At 40.2% G+C, this 21,087-nt stretch overlaps 1 protein-coding gene across 1 annotated transcript in view; it reads left to right on the top strand.

Annotated features, from left to right (window-relative positions):
- Positions 1–21,087, top strand: part of LOC139940815 (meiotic recombination protein REC8 homolog) — a 418,728-nt gene that overhangs the window by 341,759 nt on the left and 55,882 nt on the right. Inside the window, exon 15 of the mRNA XM_071937199.1 lies at positions 639–842. Within this exon, the coding sequence (XP_071793300.1) occupies positions 639–842 (204 nt within the window). The remainder of the gene's footprint in view (positions 1–638; positions 843–21,087) is intronic.

Raw genomic sequence — 21,087 nt, 5'->3', positions numbered from 1 at the left:
CGGAGTTCCGACATATATTAATTTTTGTTTACCCATACACCGTTATGTGTTAGCACTGTATACTCAGTACTTTCCCGATTCCTGTAAAAAAAATCACAGGCGTATTACTCAGGTGGGATTCGAACCCACGATCCTTTCAATTTTAGAGCAGTGTCTTACCAACTATAAACTATCGAGATTGCCAATGCCCTAGTAAGGAATTCCTATGTTTACCCTTTCAAATTAGGGGGGGGGGGGGGGCAAGCTGTATGGAATTTGTAAGTCCGCCCCAAACAAATTCTGATGCTGATGTGACCTGTTTTTTATTTTATTTTTTTGTTGGGGGGTTTTTGAATTCTTTTTTTTTAATTCTTTTTTGCCCCCCCCCCCCCCTCCCATCTAGTTACAGGCCTGCGCGAGGCTGTTACTTTCCTATGGTGATGGTCGAGGTAATTGTTTGATCGATCCAACAAAATTAAAATTATAATGAAAATGCTGTTTTTCAATTGTACACAGAGATATATCACACACAGACTTGTTGGCAGGAATTAATGTTGATCATCTTTTTCTTTGCTTCGGCAAAGTATAGTCCATCGCACAAAATTATTATTATTATTAATTCATTGCATTGGTGATATTAATTAATATTTTTGACATAGAGCAAATCGTCGACTAACAGAGCAGAGTATTGAAGAGGAGCAGGTAGATGCTGAAGAAAACTTACTACTGGGTACAACAGATGATATGCCCCCTTTACCAGAAGGCAATTTGGAGGACTTCCAACAATTTACTAAATCTTCAGATATCAGCACATCTGAAGAGGAAGGAGGAGCAACAAGTGTTCCACACCCTAAGGTTCTGAGGTTAGTTTCATTGCCTTAGTTACCGTAATTTTCGGATTATAAACCGCGGTTTATATGTTGATTTTGACATTTTTTTGAACTCCTGCGGTTTATTCTCCGGGCGGCTTGTAAGCCGACGTATAAATATTTAAGAGAAAAACGGCATTTTTTAAAAGAAAGATCGTTCGTAAACTATTTTAATAATAATGTTTTTTTTCTTCAACGAGAACAAAAAGCTGCCTGTGTGATGACAAAATCCTGTTGAAAATCCCACCACAATTGTATTCCGATCCGTGTTTCCTTTGTAAAACGTTTATCAACCGCCCTCAGCTCCCCCTCTCAGCGCAACTCGGGTTAGACTAGACTGGTGCCCGTCTATTTATCCTAGCGATCTGTACATGCTGACGTCAGACATTCAAGCTATACTCGTGTCTCAGCGAAATAGACTCGTCCCCTGTCTATTTATCCCACGATCTTTATATACTGACGTCAGACATCCAGGCTACACTCGTCGTGTCAGCCGGCCAGCGGTTTCTTCAGGTCAACCACGCACAGCAGAATGGTGAATGGACGTACGCAAAGAACTATGCCGCGCCGGGGGTCAAACAAAACGTTTTCAAACCGCCTGATTGTTGAGTCCAGTAACATTGGGAATTTTATTTCCAGGCGGCGCAAATATGATGGCGTAGCGCAACCCGTCGGCGAACATCGCTCAATACGGTGCCCCCCAACATCGGTTGTGCAATTTCGAGATTGAGCAGCGCAATTAACAGATTGCTAGCTTTACGAACTCGCATGTGTACATGTGCATAATGTGCACACTGCAGGATACATTACTACACACACGCTACATCCGTCCGCCCGTCCGTCGTTGCAATATCTGTTGTGGATCCTCGTTGTGGGACTACAATAAAAGGGAGGGAGAAACAACCACTTTTCTTATTGAAAGACCCATTTCAACCTTATTTCCCGTCTACTCCGATGTTTAATAAAAGTGAATCCCCTGTCCTTATGATTACGCAAACAATAAGGTAGCGTATTTTGTTTCAACCGCTATACAATAAAAGTGAGGGAACAACTTTAGCCGTCCCCATTATTATTTCGTTTATATTTTATAAAGGAATTTTTTTAGGAGCTGTTTACATGTTTAAAAAATGTTCCTTTAAACATTGTAAACAGAAACAACAGTCATAGACAACTCTCGTTTGTGTTGTGGTACATGTAGCCCTGAAAAGGACTGTTTGGTTTTGGTTTGTCTATTTTCTATTTAAACAAAACGGAAGGCAAAGGATTCCTTGGACATAAATCTTCGCACTGTTTCTTTATCACTGCTTCTGCAGACGAATCCTATGTTGAAACGATAGTCAACGCACTGTCTGAAGTTAATTTTTATTGCAACACGATCTTATTTACCTACAAATAAAGTAGGATTTAACTTTGTCAATTTTTAAAACTGTTATTGGGTTTTTTCAGTATCACAATAATAAACGTATTTTCAGTTGTAACTTTCATCAATAATTATCCAACACAAACAATAATGTGGTCCCGCAAAGGGGGTGCTGCCAGCTTACAAAAAGAATACTATCCTATAATAGATCATTTCAATTACGATCAATAGTGTAAACTTCAATACATTTCTACTCTAATTACGACGCAACTCCCACATTGCGGCAACTATACAAGACTGACTGATGTGCCGCCCGCCTGTCACTGCACATCGCCACAAAGAGGACCGCAAACAAGCACGGCCCCTTTGTGTGTACGCATGCGGTGATTGGCCGTTTGATGATTGGCCGTTGTTGATTGGCCGGTGATAGTTCCATTCATAAAATCTTGGCTCGACTTCGGACGGATCGAGTAGAGCGGCTGCCCATTGTACAACAAATAGCTTGAACGTCTGACCCACGCTTCGAAGCTCGGGGCGCAGTCTAATCAAACGTGGACAACTTTTGTCTACAGAGGGCGATGCGATGCAGGGCAAAGTTCAACTATTTCTCGGTGTGCGTTGTCGACCGATCTTTGATTCACGGACAGTTTGTTCCTAAAGAAGTTCACAAAACATGGTCAACACAACCGATCATCAAATCGCAAATTCTTGAAAAGGGTTGTTGATGGAAACAAAGTATAACTCAGGACTGATAGTGTGAGATAAAAAAATCACCCGTAACGCGCGGCAGGTTTGCGTACTTCACTTCCGTGTTTTTTCATGTTTTTTATTTTTATTTTTACTCAAGGTGTTCGGTTTCCAGGAGTAAAAATAAGGGCCTGGTGTAAAAAGATAATAACTAGCGGGATGCCGCGCTTCGCGCGGCACCCCGCTAGATGATGAAAATCCTTTACACAAATATTTTGAAATGTAATGTGGGTGAGGGTGTTATCGCCTCTCTCAATATTTATGTATGGCATCATATTTATAACCCAAAATGAAGCTATTTCGCACGTCCGCCACTACTTGCAGTGGCTGCGCCCACCTCGTTTTGGGTTAGACGACGTACCTTATGCATACTTTTAGAAACTATAAGGCTCCCCCGTGAGCCTTATAGGGGTTTAATACTTAACGTTACACGTTTTTCAAATCAGCGTTGATAGGTGAAACTGACCGTTAGCCAGCAATAACTAAAGTTTCTTTGGTACTACACTACCAAAACTTCCCCCACACACTCAATATACATTCATAATGCTTGCATTTCCTTTTTTAAAAACATCGTCAAAAAATTACATTTTCACGTCCCATGATACATAGCGTTGCTACAGCACTATAAGTAAAGTGAGTTTTCGGAACATGCTGTGTGCCACAAGTCTAATTTATCGACTGTTTTTGGGGGGTTTTTTTTTTGGGGGGGGGCGGAAGAGCGTAGGCCTCTTTTTAGTTTATTCCCATCTGAATTGGTGTTGTAAACTTTCTGGTCAATAGGCTGCACGTTACGGGAGCACTTACCGAAAAACAACACAATTTCTGACCGCGTTCATGTTCATGCTGCTCTAATAATAATATTAATAATAAAGAATATTTATTGGGCGCCAAAATCCACCAAAATAAGGTGCTCAATGCGCACAGGTGGGGGAACCACACACAGCAAGGAAAGTAAGACAAATATACCACTTACACATAGGCGAGATTAAACAATGTGGTTTTCAACTTAACCTTGAAAGTATTGATGTTAGAAATATTGCGGATTTGTGGAGGCAAGTCATTCCAGAGTGTGGGTCCAGCATGGGAAAAGACCTATCGCCCCATGACTTGCTACTCTTAGTAACCTGTAGCATGCATGTATTGGAAGATCGGAGAGATCGCACAGGAGTATAAGCTTTAACCAAAGAAATGTTATATATAGGAGCTGAACCATTAATGCAATGAAAGATAAGCAACAGAAGTTTGAAATTAATACGATATTCGACTGGTAGCCAGTGAAGTGACTTCAGAACCGGTGTAATGTGAGTGTGTTTCCTGGTAAGTGTGACAATGCGAGCAGCTGCGTTTTGTAATTGTTGTAGTTTAGAAAGTTGAGTTTGGGGTAAGTGAAAAAGAAGACCATTACCGAAATCCAGCCGAGACGATATGAGAGCATGGACTATTTTCTCAGTGGCTGGACGGGTCAGGTATTTGCGGATCAAGCCAACATTTCTCAACTGGTAACGAACAGATTTACACACATTGGATATATGACCTGACATAGACATTGTACAATCGAAAGTTATACCAAGATTTCTGCAAGAATGAGAGAGAGGAATCGCAGAATCCGCAATCTTGAAAGAAGTAACATTGATCTTATCTAATTGAACCTTACAACCAAATAATATAAACTCAGACTTAGCACAATTCAATTTAAGAGAGTACACAGTCAACCAGCTACAAATATCCTCCACACAAGATTCAAGATTGTGAATGGAACAAAGTTCCTGACTTAGACTTGGGTGAAAAGAACATATACCTGAATGTCATCTGCGTAACAATGATATTTGACAGAGTAACGTTGAAGAAACAAACCTCCATACATCCCATATCTCTGGAAACCTATATCGTACAAACTAAATAAAAACGATAAATTCGTCCTCACTCCTTAATTTTCTCTAACTTATTTCACTTTCAGAAAGCATGTCAAGTTATTTCAAGGGTTTGTTACGTCCAGTTTGGGTCAATAGACAAACTTCTAAAAATGTACCCCATTCAGCCGCATGAGGTCTCTTTTGTTAATATTATCTCCAGTAACCAACCCGACGGGCCGATCGCTAAATTAGGCTACTAAATGGATTTGGCAAAATGTACATTCTGAGACCTGACCGACACACTGCTCTAACCAATTTTGTGAATGGACTTATTCAAAAGGAAACTTAATGTCGTTTTGCTTAACAATATGACCAAATGCAAAGTTCTTTTTACAGCTTGAAAACGGCATTTGGCGGACGTGTATAAGTTTCAAAAACGTCCGTGATGGGGTAAACTCTGAAACTGCAACACTATACCTCCATGAACAGACCGTATTATAAAACGGTAATCATGTATACTTGAGTTTACTGGCAAAAGATAGTGTCCATAGTTTAAAAACAGCGAGATACGTTTTGCATCAATAGTGCAATTTCTGTATGAAGATTTTTGTAAGTCCGAGGTCGCCACCCATTTTTAACCTAAAGTGGTCCCACGGCGACCTCCTTCACCAAGCAACAGGTGGCCTGTCTCAAAACCAGACAACACACCACTCACAATACACTGACCAGAATGTAAGGCGAGGTTATTTTAGGCTCTTTGTGTAAAGCCCCCCCCCCCCAACCCCAAAATGTTATTAATTGTAAAGTTCCCTTAGACACCTTCCAACCTATAGCCGGCCCTACCCAATGTTTCCAAATTATAAAGCTTCCGTTTGATCCCATCCTTGTCCATCATGATAATTCTCATGCCGTTTGGAAGTGAATGCTTTTTTATAAATATTCTCCATTTAATTTTTTCAACAAATGAGTCACCTGTCAGAAGGATTTCTAGGAAGTCTGATAACAACGTCGACCAGTGGTTGACACATGGTCGCCTGCGAAACATCAATCTACGGTACTTCATCCATTCAATGCAAATTCGTGAGATTGGTTTCGGTTTTGTCCTGGCACCCAGCCTCTTCGACCCTTTCGACCCTGCGCGGCAATGAATGAACCAATCCGGAGAACCATGCTTAGTACAACACGAAAGTAACCTGACCAAAAAGGGCGGATCGAATGGCGGGTGGGCGGGCAAGGGGCAATGAATGAACCAATCCGGAGCACCATCTGGGAAACACTGTCCAATGAGTCGCCTGTCAGAAAGATTTCTAGGAAGTCTGGTAACAACATCGACCAGTGGTTGACGCACGGTCGCCACCAAAATTTCCTCCAATCACATGACTTGTAAGTGCGAGTTTGGGTCTAGGTTTTGCAGACTTGCAACCCGACGTCTGAAACCACACAAACGTATTGAATTCCACACACGCAACCGTGTTGGATTCCACAAGGATGCCATACCACTGGACCTTCTAATTTCCAATCCAAGATGGCGCAGGTTACGCTTTTAATAGTATAGATAATGCACCTTGCTTTGTTCTCAAGATTTGTACTAAATGATCAAAATTGCAAACATTGTCAAAACAACATGATGACACCATCATGATGTCTTTTAGAGTTCAAGAGGTTAATGTCCTTGACACAAAGTTTCACCTCATTCAAACTTTGGGTTTGTCAGACACACAGCATTGAAAAGTGCACCTTTAGAGCAGTAACACTTGACACTTGACGTCGTCATCAAGCTAAGACTCCACAGATGTGTTGCTATTACGAAGGAGATTATAATATACCAATGTTGCTATTATCATAGAGCAAGGACCAGAAGGAGTTACAACTAGTCGTCGACATACGGCAAAGTTGATTTTAGCTATGAATAACGACATTTCAATGATTTGGCAAACAAAAATGCAAAAGGAATTACCTCTTTGTAATATTCTATAAAACAAACACAAAATCAGTTGAATAATTACGGCTCTCTCAATCTTCTTAACCAAAAATATCCTACGCGAAATTGTATAAAAGTAATTGTCATTTTATATTCCCCTTTTTCAGTTTGTTTCTAATTGTGTCTACCGTTCAAATGCATATCCATCAACATTCTTTTCATGATAAAACAATCAATACCACATATTTCATAATTTTCCCGATCAGCAAAACCTAACAAATGTCATAATTCATCACAGGAAAGGCTGATTTGTTTGCTTCAAAATTCAGTCAAACGCTCAAAGTCTACAGTTTCTAATGTAGCATTGTGCGCATGCAACGTACAGTATGTGACATTGTTTACTGCGCATGCGTTGAACTTGTGAGTTGCTACTTTACCACTCCAATTATTATTAATGGAAAACGACCTGATACCAGCGACGGCAGCGAAAGGCGGTAACACACATGGGGTACAGAGAGCTCGCTGCGGTCGGAATGTGTACAGCCTTTTACAGGCGCTGCGGTTCACATCCATAGTGTTTCCACTGGAGGTGGATGCAGCACTAATCGGATTAATTTGAGCTTGGGGATTAAGACTGGAGTTGTAACTCCTTCTGTTCCTTGCTCTATGCTATTATGAAGGAAATTAAGTACATGTATATCAATTTTGAAATAATTATCATAAACTCTGCCACAGTTCATTTTAAGATGATTTTAATCTGCTGCTAGAGGGCGCACTTATTTTTGGTGATATCATCGATATTATTTTTTTAAACCAGTACACCTTTGCCATACCCTTGCCAGACTTGTATTATGTGATGGTAAAGCATCAAAAGGTGTACAGTTTCAACCTAAAAGCCATTAAATAATGCCTTTTCAAAGCATTGCAACAGTCACTTCCTAAACACATCAAAAGGTCAAGAAAAAGTCACCTACCCATCCATTTTTGTGAAGTCTTAAAGGCAGTGGACACTATTGGTAATTGTCAAAGACTAGCCTTCACAGTTGGTGTATCTCAACATAAGCATAAAATAACAAACATGTCAAAGTTTGAGCTCAATCGGTCAACGAAGTTGCGAGTTAATAATGAAAGAAAAATAACCCTTGTCACACGTAGTTACGTGCGTTTAGATGGTTGATTTCGAGACCTCAAGTTCTAAACTTGAGGTCTCGAAATCAAATTCGTGGAAAATAACTTCTTTCTCGAAAACTATGGCACTTCAGAGGGAGCCGTTTCTCACAATGTTTTATACCATCAACCTCTCTCCATTACTCGTCACCAAGAAAGGTTTTATGCCAATAATTATTTTGAGTAATTACTAATAGTGTCCACTGCCTTTAAAGCCCTTTCATATGAAGTATAAATTGTCAAAATAGCCTATGTAGTTGAGGAAATATGAACTTATGAAATAATGACGACTGTTATAGAGACTAACTAATTAACCAAAAGGAAAATGTTTGTTGAAAACGCCTCAAACACAGACTATACCACGAAGCATACATGGAGCAATCACTGGAGCGTTCTCTGCACCGCATACTACATGTGTTATACGTGTAAAATCTTTACGCACAACCAATGGGGGAATTTCGTAGTTCTTTAGACATGAATTTTTGGATTTTCATCCTCCAATTTGAATCAAAAGACAAGGAATTAAAATGGAGTCATGTCCGTGAGGCGTTTACAGAGTTTTCGATGACGGCTCAGATGATGTAATGATTGTAAAAAATCCCTTATGTTGATCAGATTGTTTGAAATAATAAACTTTGAATTTTCATAATTCAAGAACGGACAACCGCAACATTATCTTGACAGAATTTGCACGGTTTTCTCTCCTAATGAATATCTAAGTATATGTGCAAAGTTCAAGTTCATACGAGCTTGGGAAAGGTGTTTTTGTTAGATTCCGAAGAAGAAGAAGTATTAAGAAATAATAAATATAAACTAGATATAGTGTTTGTAGAAACAAACACTTGGTGTTCGGCTAGTGTTGGGTCAGTGTTTGAATAAGTGAAACAAGTATTGTTAATAGCTCGTCAAATTACAAAGAAATCAAAACCAAACAGTTTTCTTGAAATGTAATAATTTTATGGAAAAAGCATCAACAAGTGTACATTTCAACCTAAAAGCCTTTAAATACTGCCTTTTCAAAGCATTTTACAGGCTCTTCCAGTTTAAAAAGGTCAAAAAGTCAAGAGAAGGTCACCTACATACCCATTTTTGTGAAGTATGTGAGGCCCTTTCATATGATGTAAAGATTGTCAAAATAGCTTTTGTGGTCGAGGAAATGTGAACTGATGATTAATGACGACTGGAGAAGAGACTAACTAACCGGAAGGGAAATGTTTGTTGAAAACGCCTTGAAAACAGACTACGTACGTAAAGCCCTTTCATATGCTGTAGATTGTCAAAATAGCTTTTGTGGTTGAGGGCATAGGAACTTATGAATAATGACGACTGGAGGCGTGGGTTAGATATGGGACGGGATTGGGAAGGGGCACATGGTGGGACAGGGAAGTGGGGAAAAGGGGAGGGGGAAAAAAGAAAGGGGACTTGAAAACGATACAGGACAGGAAAATAATAAACTGAACGGGAACAAAATAAACGAATCGGGATATTAACCGGACTGGGAAAGAACCACTATCGGGACCCGCTGGAAACTGGAAAACACTGGATGGGATTGACAAATAATGCCGAAACAGAAAAAAGACGGACAAGGGTTAGTGTACGATTTCACAAAGCACTAATATTCGTCTTAACTTTGGATGGGTGGTTTGCCACAGTGGTTTGTATTGTGACCCTGCCAAGCCACTTTAACCCTCCCCTATACACAACGCTACACTTGCAGCTTTCTAGCAGGGTTGTTTGTAATGTTGGTTGTATAGATCAGTGCACTAAAAATGATGTAGGCCTGTAACAAAATAACTGTAAAAAAAAAAAAAAAGATCGGCCGTTTATGGGAACGCTAATTTTTTGTTCATGTGAATTTCGCCCTGTTGGTTTTTTCCCTAGAATGTCCTATGGGTAAACCTGATTTTAAATTAACATTTAGAAGTCAGTAGTGCATCTCCATAGAAAAATTATGCTGTATTTTCTCTCCGCATCTGTTAACAATCCTTTATAAAACAAATTTTTAAATCATTGCTAATAGTTTATTGGGTCTCAGTCCTCTGCAAGCTGGCCGTAACGTGGAGTGTATACATGTACCCACACGCGCATAAAGCAACAACAACAAAATCACTACTTATCCGTGAAATACGTTTGACGTAAGCACGCAATTCACTGCTTCCGTAAGCGCCAAGTTTTTTGCTAACGGTAAGCAGAGCCATGAAATTTTGCCCTGCACATGCCAGGCGGCAAATTTTTTCCTATTTGTTTTTAAGGATTCCTTTGTTTAAAAACCGATTTATCATCATGACAACATTCTTTTAGAATTATTATTGCACCAATAACTTTCATCACTGAAACTGTCAATGTAATTGCTCTTTAGGAACTATCCCAGCAGGCACAAGATGGTCATAGTAACGTTAAATCGACGTCAAATCCCGACGTCGGATGACGGTCGGCTCATGGTTCTATGTGAAAGTTTGTAGGACGTCTTTTATTGACCATGATACGACATAATTTTTTCCGACCACAAAACGACCATGATACAACATATTTTTTCCGACCACTAACCGACGTTGGCAGACGGTCAATAAATGAACGTCATCTAGACGTCGGCAAATTTCCCAAAACATGAGGTCAAATCCCGACGTCGGATGACAGACGGCTCAAGGTTCTATGTGAAAGTTTGTAGGACGCCTGTTATCGACCATGATACAACGTAAATTTTCCGACCACACACCGACGTCAGCATATTGTCAATTAATGACATCGTCTATCAACTAATACAATGCACACATACAATATCCGCTTGACCTCCCTTCGTCGACCTCTAGTCACCGTACCTATATACTATTCAATGGTACAGCATGTGTATATATACCGATCGGTTTCAAGAATTTTGCAGTCATGGGTGCTATAGATTGTAATTAAAACTTTGCAGTTTTAATTAATATTTTGGAATTAAAGATAAAAAATTTAGTTCACACATTTAATTTATCACAAAATCTATTGATATTTAACACAAACAAAACAAAACATGTGTTTGTAGTATCTAATTACTGATTAATTTGTTGTATAATTGTTGCAGTATGTAACCATATCTAAACCTGACCTCAAAATTTGCATAATATGCAAATGATGTCGTTACAGTAAATTGCCATCACAAGCTGACCATAATATGACAAAATACTGATGTACATATTATGGCGTCATAATTATGTCGCAGGTTGACCAAAAAATAATTACGCTACTAACTGGTTATAATACAAACAATAATATGGCGTTTGTTTATGGTCGGCCTATGGTAATATAATTATGGTTACAAAGGGACATACAATTAAAAGACGTCTATGCAACGTCTGCTCAATGACGTTACTGTATCTGGTTAAAATACAGACATTAATGCGACGTCTTATTATGGTCAGACTCCTGTAATAAAACGATGGTTAAACTATGACAATAAAATTATGTCTAAGCAACGTCTGGTCAACGACGTTACTATTTAGTAATAAATCTACCTAAAATGTAACGTTCATTTTCGGTTACATTTTAGTTATCATAGTCATGACCATCTTACGACGTCCATATGACGTTATTAACTAACGTTCGATTCTTTTCACCAATCTGACGTTGTATTTTAGTCACTTTTTGGTAATCTACGTCGCGACTCAAAATCAACCATAATATGACGTCAGAAAAACCATAATATGACGTCAGAAAAACGTCGTGTGCCTGCTGGGATGCCTTAGAACAAATCACATGTTTTTTTAATGACTTCTGGTTCCCTAAAACAGACAAATTCTAAAGAAAAATCAGAGGTGCAGAAAATGAAAAAAATCATAATAATTTTTGTGTTGTGATGACCTCAAATGACAAGTTTCAACATGATTGCATGATATACAACTTCAAAAAGTGCACCTTTAATGCCACGTCACAAGACCCCCGATGACGAAATTGAAACTTTGACACACACATACATGTATTATGGCTGCCTATTTATGAACATGTGTGTAAATTTTGAAGTGATTACGAAAAACTTCACCACAAACATCTTCAAAGAGTCCATTTTGAACAGTTTTCAACCTGCCACTAAAAGGGGGCACTCTTTTGTTTTGTGATTTCTCTGTATTTTGTTTAACCCTCGAACAAGTCACCACAGTGATAGCTCTCATTGACCAATTGGTTTTTCATCTGCCACTGGACCTGCTATTTCAGTTTATCCTGTACTAGGGCATATGTCAACACCTCAAACATGTCAAAGTGGAATCGCAGACTTTGGCGCCCAATTTACCCTGGGCCCAATTTCATAGAGCTGCTTAACGGTAAGCCAATTTGTTTTGCTTACAGTAGCTTAAAAAAAAAATCTTAAACCATGGAGGAATGCACACCTATTTCACAAGCTTAAGCACGTAGACAAACTGCGCGTACAAGATTTTAGATCAGTCTTAAGCAAAAAAGAAAACAAAATGGTGGACGACATAAATGCAGAGTGGCGAAAAAAAAATAATTGCCTTCTCTGTCTTTCATGTACTATTTGTAATGGTTCAAAGCGCCCCTTTTAAGGTTTACACACTACACTAACTTGAGGGTAAATAAGGAGATAATACATATTGTACAACATTTCTGAAGCATTTAAGAGAATCGTTTACTTCCCTACACATACAAACACTCGTAAAATACACACAACTGCGCGCCACACTAACAACGTATTGCAGTATGTTGCACTGTGTGAAGGACCCAATTGCATAGGGCTGCTTAACGGTAAGCAAATTTGCTTGCTTAACGTAGCATCAAAAATTGCTTAAGCGTAAACCTATTTCACAAGCGGTTGCTAGCTTAAGCACGTAAACAAATTGCGCGCGCAACATTTTAGATCGTTTGCTTCAGCAAAAACTGCCCACAGACAAATTTTACTGAAATATTTTTTTTTTTTTTTTTTTTCAACTTTACCTATCATGTTAAACACATTTTGCTTAGCAACAAGTACATAGGATGTCTATACATACTAATTTTTCAAAAGGATTATGCCATAAGCATTTTCAAAATATGTTTCCTTAGATGCTTTTGTCACTCATGATCAACAATTTTACTATAGAAGGCTTCATTACTTTACTAGGCAACATGTCCAAGTAATGGTATCAACACACCAGTCTAATAGCAGACATCATCTATCAATACTATGCCGCTCCTTTTTGCTGAGGAGACCACACCCTCCATAATGGATCACTGTTTTGAAGTTATTCAGGCAGTCAGCACTATGTCAACCCTAAGCCAGATTCCAGTCATAACTGTTTATCAGCCCCATTTGTCAAGATGAAGCAGTACATTGTCTATGAAGAGGCTGTGTGGTGAGGACTACATGTAGTTTGTCCTACGTCTTGGGGACGTCAACAGATGACTTTTAACAAAGTCTTGGGTCACTATAGTCACTTTAGTCGTTGGTGGGGAGCTCTCCGAGAGGCAGGAAGTCACAGCCCCTGACATAGTGGAATCAATCTTGAAGGTATCCCATGTCTCCTGTACCCAACATGCCCAACAAGCCCACATGTCTTGAACTAAAAAAACTACTTGTGTTGGTGCGTTCATTGTGGTAACGGGTAACTTTGAGTTGTACAACTCTTAACCACTGTCAGTCCACTAATAGGAGATATGTAACCTTGCTAGGAACCAATACTGATGCTGATCAATAATTGGATTGACAAAGGAGGTTGTCGAAGCTCCAAAGATACACAGTGCTGATGTTTCTCTCTAACCCAACGTTGCATTGGATTTCCTGACAAGAAATGAAGGGTTGAGATATTCCACTTAGATGCCAATATCCCCGGGGCGAGCAAAGACACCATTTTTCTCAAGCTCATCAAACTTCTGTTGTAGCTCCAACAACTTATCACACGCATACTGGGCCAGGCGGCCTTTGCGCTGTGGAGGTTGCACAGGGCCCATGTTGACGACAGCCTTGAAGGGGCCAGAGGCACCATTGTACCCTTTGTAATCGGGATCAAAGACTTCGTCAAATTTGGCCGTAAGAGATGAGAACAGTGCTCTGGTGTCCTCTGGCAAATTGTGGTCGGGGTCCAAGCTGACGGAGTGCGAATGGAGTTGAGCGATGTCAGGGCGGGCCTTCGGAGTGACATGAGAGGGCATACTGCGTTGTGCTACAGCGGGTGACAAGAAGGGGTAAAGACAGGGGGAACTTGACAGAACTTGGAGAACTTGAGGCTCGGCTGACGAGTTGGGGATGCGGATCTTGCCAGCTACGCAAGTAACTATGTCGGGGAGGCCAAAGCTGCCATGACTGAATGGGTCTTGCCCAGGCTGTGTCAGTGCGAGGCTCAAGAGCAAAAAGGTCATCAAGATTGGATATGTCTTTTGGTAAGGTCAGCTGATTGAAGTCCCCTGGCCAAACCGTGGTGGAAGGGGAGGGTGCACTCAAAATGTGGGCACGTCTGACGGCATTGCTTGACGAGGGCTCCTTGGGCGAGCCATATGTTATGGTGGATCCATCGCCGAGGGAGATAAGACGTTTGGCAGGGCGGATTGCGATGTCGTTTACTGTTATGAATGGGAAGCCGACAAGGATGTCAACATCAAGATTATCAACAAACAAGCCCTGGAACATGAAGGTATGGTTGTCGCGAGCGAGCCTGAGACGTGTTTGACCGGTAATGGTGAGGGGTGAAGATCCATCAGCCTGGTGAGCAGATTGGGAGCTCTCGGTAATATGGACACCGAGGCGCTTTGTTGTGGATGCATGGATAATATTGCCTATGGTGGCCATAAAACATGTCCATGAAGGGAGATTGGTTGATCTGGACTCGGAACGTAGCAGGGGCCTCGACATGGGGGGTTGGGATGGAGGTGCATGCAACCCCATCATGATCCGACTCGATTTCTGCAGGTTGGTCATTAAATTTGTAGGCAACCTGTCTGGCTCTTACGATGTACTTACGGTCATGTTCTGGTAAGTATGTGCATTCGCTGAGGAAGTGGTGGGTGTCACTGCGGCGGACTTGCTTGCAGAGAGGGCATGTCTTTTGGAAACGAGCAGGACGACCTTGAGTTGGGAGGGAACCGGCTGCTGGGGGCAGAGGTAAAAGAAGCAGCACGGGGTGTGTTCGGTGGGCGTGTGGTGAAGGCTCGCATGGCCTGAGCATCATCACTGTTAAAATGCACTTCATCTAGCAGTGAGTCCAAGGCCTTGGAAATTTCCGGTTTGATTGAAGCTAGGGTGTGTGACCGTAATTCCGTCCCGTATCGTTGTTTGACAAATTTTGGTAAGCTGGTGTGGATCAGGCGGAGCCAGGTAAGGATTACAAAATTCTCAAGGGAAGGTGACAGCTCTTCATCTTCAGTGACCTCTTCCCCATGGTGGGAGATTCCTCCGTTGCACTGGAGCAAATTATCCTCAACAAATGCCATGAGGCGCTGATATAAGTCCTTTGGGCGTTTATCCGGTTTAGGTGGATTTCAGCAAAGTCAAATAAGTGTGCGCCGGTAGACTGGAAGCCATAATGAAGGCGGATCACTTGCCAGATGTTTGAGACTGATGTGGATGATTTGAGAATGGTGTTACGTAAGATCACAGGGCAATAATTAGCAATCTGTCCCAGCATAAGCTCAAGCATGTTGACTTTCTGTTGAGTTGTTTACGTTGGGACAAGTGGATGTCATCAGCATCATCAGTGAATCCACGGAGGGGAGAGGTTTTAGCCTTTTTCTCCCACTGTGAGCCATCGAGCAGAAACAGAGCAAAATTCTGGTCGAGGGAGAGTGTAGTGCAAATTCTGACGCCAATTTTCGAAAGAGTTCACAGTTTCAATTTTATTCAAGCACCACTGTTGTGTGATTTGTGGTCGCCATGTTGTAATAGTTAAAGGTGAGGAAAATGTCAGGTAGATGCAAAATGTATGGTACGATTAGTTAAATGTACGTCAACTGCACTGCTGCTCACCTGTATCGTGAAAGACCACGTTATGTTGAACCGGAGATCCATTGGACCGGTGTCGAGAAAACTGCACTTTCTTTCACCTTTATGGAAGCGAGGGACGTTTCAGAACGCTGCCACCACACCAAGGTAAGGAGATGGATGCAACAACACAAGGTAGCCACAGCAGAATACCAATTAGAATGCTTTTACAAAAGGACTTTTATTACAGACGGAGTAAAACACAACAACAAAGATGGCGACGCCAACAAAGACAAGCGCACCCAAGAGGCCGCTATAACAACTACTGGAGCAGCATACAACACACTGATTAATCATTTGGCCGGCGACAAATTACCGGTTAATTGGCGAAGAGGCGATCACAAGCCTCAAATTGGCTATACCCTTTATTAAAAAACACTCAAACCGCGCATATTTATTAACAAACGCCAGTCGTGATTAGAGTTAAGTAAATGATTGCCATCGTGGCATAGTGATGGCCAAAAGTATGCGGAGGTCCATTTGGGAACAATAAGAGTACCGCTACCAAGACAATTGGTTAGATGTTTCAGTGTGTGGACTATGAGGGAAATGGGTGGGCACAAGTAGTTGTTGTCTTTTGACCAATCATGACAGAAAGCGTTGATCCCTGATTTTTGTTTTTGCACCAGAACCTGGAATTGAATTTCAGTACTTGTTCTTGGTAGGGGAAGCAAAGCAATATGTGGTCCCAAGAGATCGTCAATAAAGAAAAAAGAGGTGGGAATATGTCTATTGACTAATCATCGAAATCTACTGAGTATCGGCAATACTGTTTTGGGGTATCCATTCCGGAAGAATGACTGTGCTTGAAGGGCAATCAAAATATTGCTGTCGTATTACGTTAGAACTTGAGGTACAGTTTCAATGCTGTTTAGCATGGGGTTCTTATTTAGTGTAACGGAAGTACACGAGACAAGTTCAACAGGTAGACTTAGTGTTCGGCGACTTTATTGGCGACTCACTCTCACAAAATAATACAGCGCCTAAAAGCAGTGGCAACTGGAACTTGTACAGAAAGACTCAAAACAGACCGAGAACAGACCGGAAAAAGACAGGTAACAGACCCGCAAAAGACAGACCCCTGAATGAACAGATTTAGAGTATAAAACAAGGGTTTAAAATACACACATAACATAAAAGAACTGTTACACAATACATCACACTGCAGCCAGTAGGGTCAAGCTATAGTTCAGACATACATGTAAGATACATGTAGTAGTGTTTTTACTACTAAGGAATTTGTCCTTGTCTTTCCAGTGGTCCATTGACTGGGACTGGCAGACATAAACACACACAGCCTTGGGAATATGTAGCCATGGTAATAATTTTGGAACTATGGTGCACAGTGTAGCGTACTGACACTTAAGGGAGTAAAATAACATACACAATATTCTGACCACAGAGTAAAGGAAACAAGTCTCTCAATTTTAACTGTGTAAATGGTTTAGAAAACACTCTGGGTTACCGAAAATGCAAAGAATACGTGGATAATCACATAAACAAAATAAGTTACAAGCTAACCTGAACACTTTCAGCATCAACTTTAAACTCCTCCTACATCACGTAAACTCTTATCGGCACCATGCCCGGGCTGATATGCTACAAGCTACATGTATAGTTTATAATAAACAAGGAACATCTTATTAGTTAAACACGATACTAACACATCTAATTCAACTGACTTAGTAACGGATTAATATTTGGCATTTCCACTGAAATGAAACTCAAAACATCAACTTATTCCGGATGCAAGAACATAATACACTTTCAGGATTTAACTATAAAGAAAGGTTCTTTTGAAACATAGTCAAAAAGATAAGTACTCTAACTGTAGAACCAATACCATGAAATCATTGACTTGTAAAATGATGTTAAACCTTAAACTTTGTGGTTCAGTTAAGCAGAACAGATTAAAACTAAATATAGTGTTTGTAGAAACAAACACTAGGTGTTCGGCTATTGTTGGGTCAGTGTTTGAATCGATGAAAAAAGAGTTGTTAATAGCTCGTCAAATTGCAAAGAAATCAAAACCAAACAGCTTTCTCGATGTGTAATAATTTTATGGTATAGCATCAAAAAGTGTACATTTCAACCTAAAAGCCTTTAAATAATGCCTTTTCAAAGCAATTTACAGGCACTTTCGGTTTAAAAAGGTCAAAAGGTCAAGAGAAGGTCGCCAACATACCCATTTTTGTGAAGTACGTGAGGCCCCTTCATATGATGTATAGATTGTCAAAATAGCTTTTGTGGTCGAGGAAATGTGAACTGATGAAAATGACGACTGGAGAAGAGACTAACTAACCGGAAGGTCAATGTTTGTTGAAAACGCCTTGAAAACAGACTACGTACTTACAGCCCTTTCATATGATGTATAGATTGTCAAAATAGCTTTTGTGGTTGGAGCCTTATGCATAATGACGACTGAAGAAGAGACTAACTAACCGGAAGGGAAATGTTGGTTGAAAACGCCTTGAAAACAGACTAAAAACGAAGCGAATTTATAGGAGAAGAAAAAATTAAATAAAAAAATAAATAATACAAAATTTGGTCGCCCATTGGTCTCACATCCAAGTACTGACCAAGCCCGATTTTGCTTAACTTCAGTGATCGGACGGGAACCGGTGTTATCAACGCAGTACGGTTGTAGATAAACACAAAATATACAATAAATTCGATTTGAACCAGAATACAAGGTCAAAAGGTTAAACGCCTTGAACGAAGACTATTCTACATGAAGCTTTTTCGCGCTCTATGGATGATCACTGGAGCGTGACTCTCCTGCACAGCTAATACACTACACGTTGTGTGTATGCCTAAGTGTAATGTTTATGCGTATACCAACGGGGGATTTACGTTGTTCTTTAGACATGAATTTTGAAATTTTCAACCTCTCTTTTGAGCCGGAAGACAAAATCAAAATGGGGTCATGTCTGTGAGGCGTTTACGGAGATTTTAATGACCTTTCCGATGATGTATTGATTGTAAAAATCCCTCACGAGATGTGACTGTCTCTAAGCTTTTGGTAATTGATGCAAAAGACTCATTGATTCATAATGACTTTTTGGCCCTCTGTGCGACACGTCATATACCCTAAAAAATCTGCTGGTCAGACCAGACCAATCTCTGATTGGTCTATTGCTGAAGAGTACTGAATATTTATGATACCTAGGGAAGTCTCAAATGCTACCATTGGTCAATTCACATAGTATTTTCCAGAAGGTCACCCATTCTGGAGTTGTGCAATTCAAGATTTTACTAACTGGGAGAAACTTTCAAGACCCCCATTTCAACCTTAAAAGCTGATTGCTTCATTACTCAATGACACCAAACTATGTACCCCAACTCCGAAAATAACTGTCAAGGCTGTGGGAAGAGACCCTTGAAACAATGAGACCAATAGTATTTGTGAAGGGTCTGGTAACTATTCTAATCATCACCCATGATTACCAGTTTGCTAAAAGCCCTTTATTGTGTTCATAGTCAAAATGGGACTCCACAGGGCCCATTGGAAACAAACCATCTGCCCAGACATCAAAGAGTTAGAACTTCTATTAAACATACTAGCGGGATGCCGCGCTTCGCGCGGCACCCCGCTAGATGAGGAGGATTCTAGTATATACAATGTTGTGAAAGGTAATGTGGGGTAAGGGAGGTATTCTTACAGGTAATAATCATTTTGTAGGATTGGATTAGAAATTTTATTTATAATCGGTATGGAATATTGTCATTTGTTGTATTTCGATTGTTGAGCATGCACAACATAGTTGAGAAACATCGCCTCCCCTTCACCTTCTCTCTTGCGTTCTCACTAAAGGAATTGTTGTTTGTTTCTGGAATAGAGCTTTAATTAATATTGGGAAGGGTATACTTGGCAATGATGGTATTTGGCATGATATAGGGTTTTTCGTGATATTTTAGGGTTGATCGAGCGGGCCTACTACGTATTATCCGTACTGTATAAATGTGGATTATTTTTCGCCTCTTTTAATAGTTTTAATTCAATGATCGGCTTTTGTCATTGTATTAATTTTATTCACTGCACTGAGTATTTCCCTGCTAAGATGACTGTAAGGGTAATTACTTGGTCGACTAAAAATATAGCACGTACACTGCTATAATGACACACTTATTTTATTGTGTTTAGCACATTGGGTATGATTCAAATACACGCGGATTAGTCAAGTGTTGCCCATTGCCAACAAGAGTCTGGTCTCCCCCTCAACAATGAATCACTGTTGCTAATAGCAGATGAGATAATTATCCGACTAAAAAGGCTTGTATGAAAGTGGTACTCTCCTTTAAAACAAACTCATAATTACAGCCACTGTAGCCGCGGAGTTTATCTGACTGAAAAGGAAGAAGTTCTGGTAAAGCAGATTTTAAAAAAATGCGCCAGTTGGTGTGGACGGCGTCGGAACACTTGAACGACACAGTCAATTTCTGCCAAACTGTATTGAAAATAAATACATTTAATGATTGGTTGCTATAATATGTTGAATGATTTGTTGCTTTGTTTCCAATCGTTCACACGATTTAAGAATTTTAGGCCCCATCCAATGGATTTATCGAGCGTATACGCCCAACGACGCATAATATACAAAGTTGTCGGAGCACCAAATAAAGTGAGTTTTCGGAACACGCTGTGCAACAGATATCTAATCTACTGTTTTTACCACCGCTTTTGGGGAGTAACAGAGCGTCGGCCTCATTAGTTTTTAGTTTATATCATATTAATTAATTGTCATGCCCCGCGTGACAAAGTCCCCTGATAAAACATCCAACTTTATATGTTCTCTGGAACCCTTTACAAACTAAATAGAAACGGTAATTTTATTGGTCTTTAATAACTACTCCTACATCCTCTCACTTATCTGACTTTTAGAAAGCATTTGAAAAGAATCAGTATTGTATTCACCTTCTTTTTTGAAAATATTGCAATTTCTGCCTGTATACGTTCTGTGTGTTGGGGATGACATACATGTATGGACTGTACCACCAATGGTACAGGGTTAAATGGAACAAATAAACTTATTAGCAACAGTGGGTTGCTGTTTGATGCGTTTAAAAAAAATGCTGGAAAGTTGGGTATAGGCCTACATGATGTAATATTCGGGAATAACTGGAGAGTATTCGAGACAAGATGTCTGCCTTCATGAGCATGTTTACATGTGCTTTAGTATGAACACTTGAGGGCGCTATAACAATAGTGCGGAGGCATTATCCTACATCTCCCCCCAAGTACAGATTGG

Source organism: Asterias amurensis, chromosome 8, assembly GCF_032118995.1.
Source record: "Asterias amurensis chromosome 8, ASM3211899v1".
Taxonomy (NCBI): Eukaryota; Metazoa; Echinodermata; class Asteroidea; order Forcipulatida; family Asteriidae; genus Asterias; species Asterias amurensis.
Note: the sequence above shows the minus strand (reverse complement) of the source record. Positions and strands in the feature narration are given on the sequence as shown.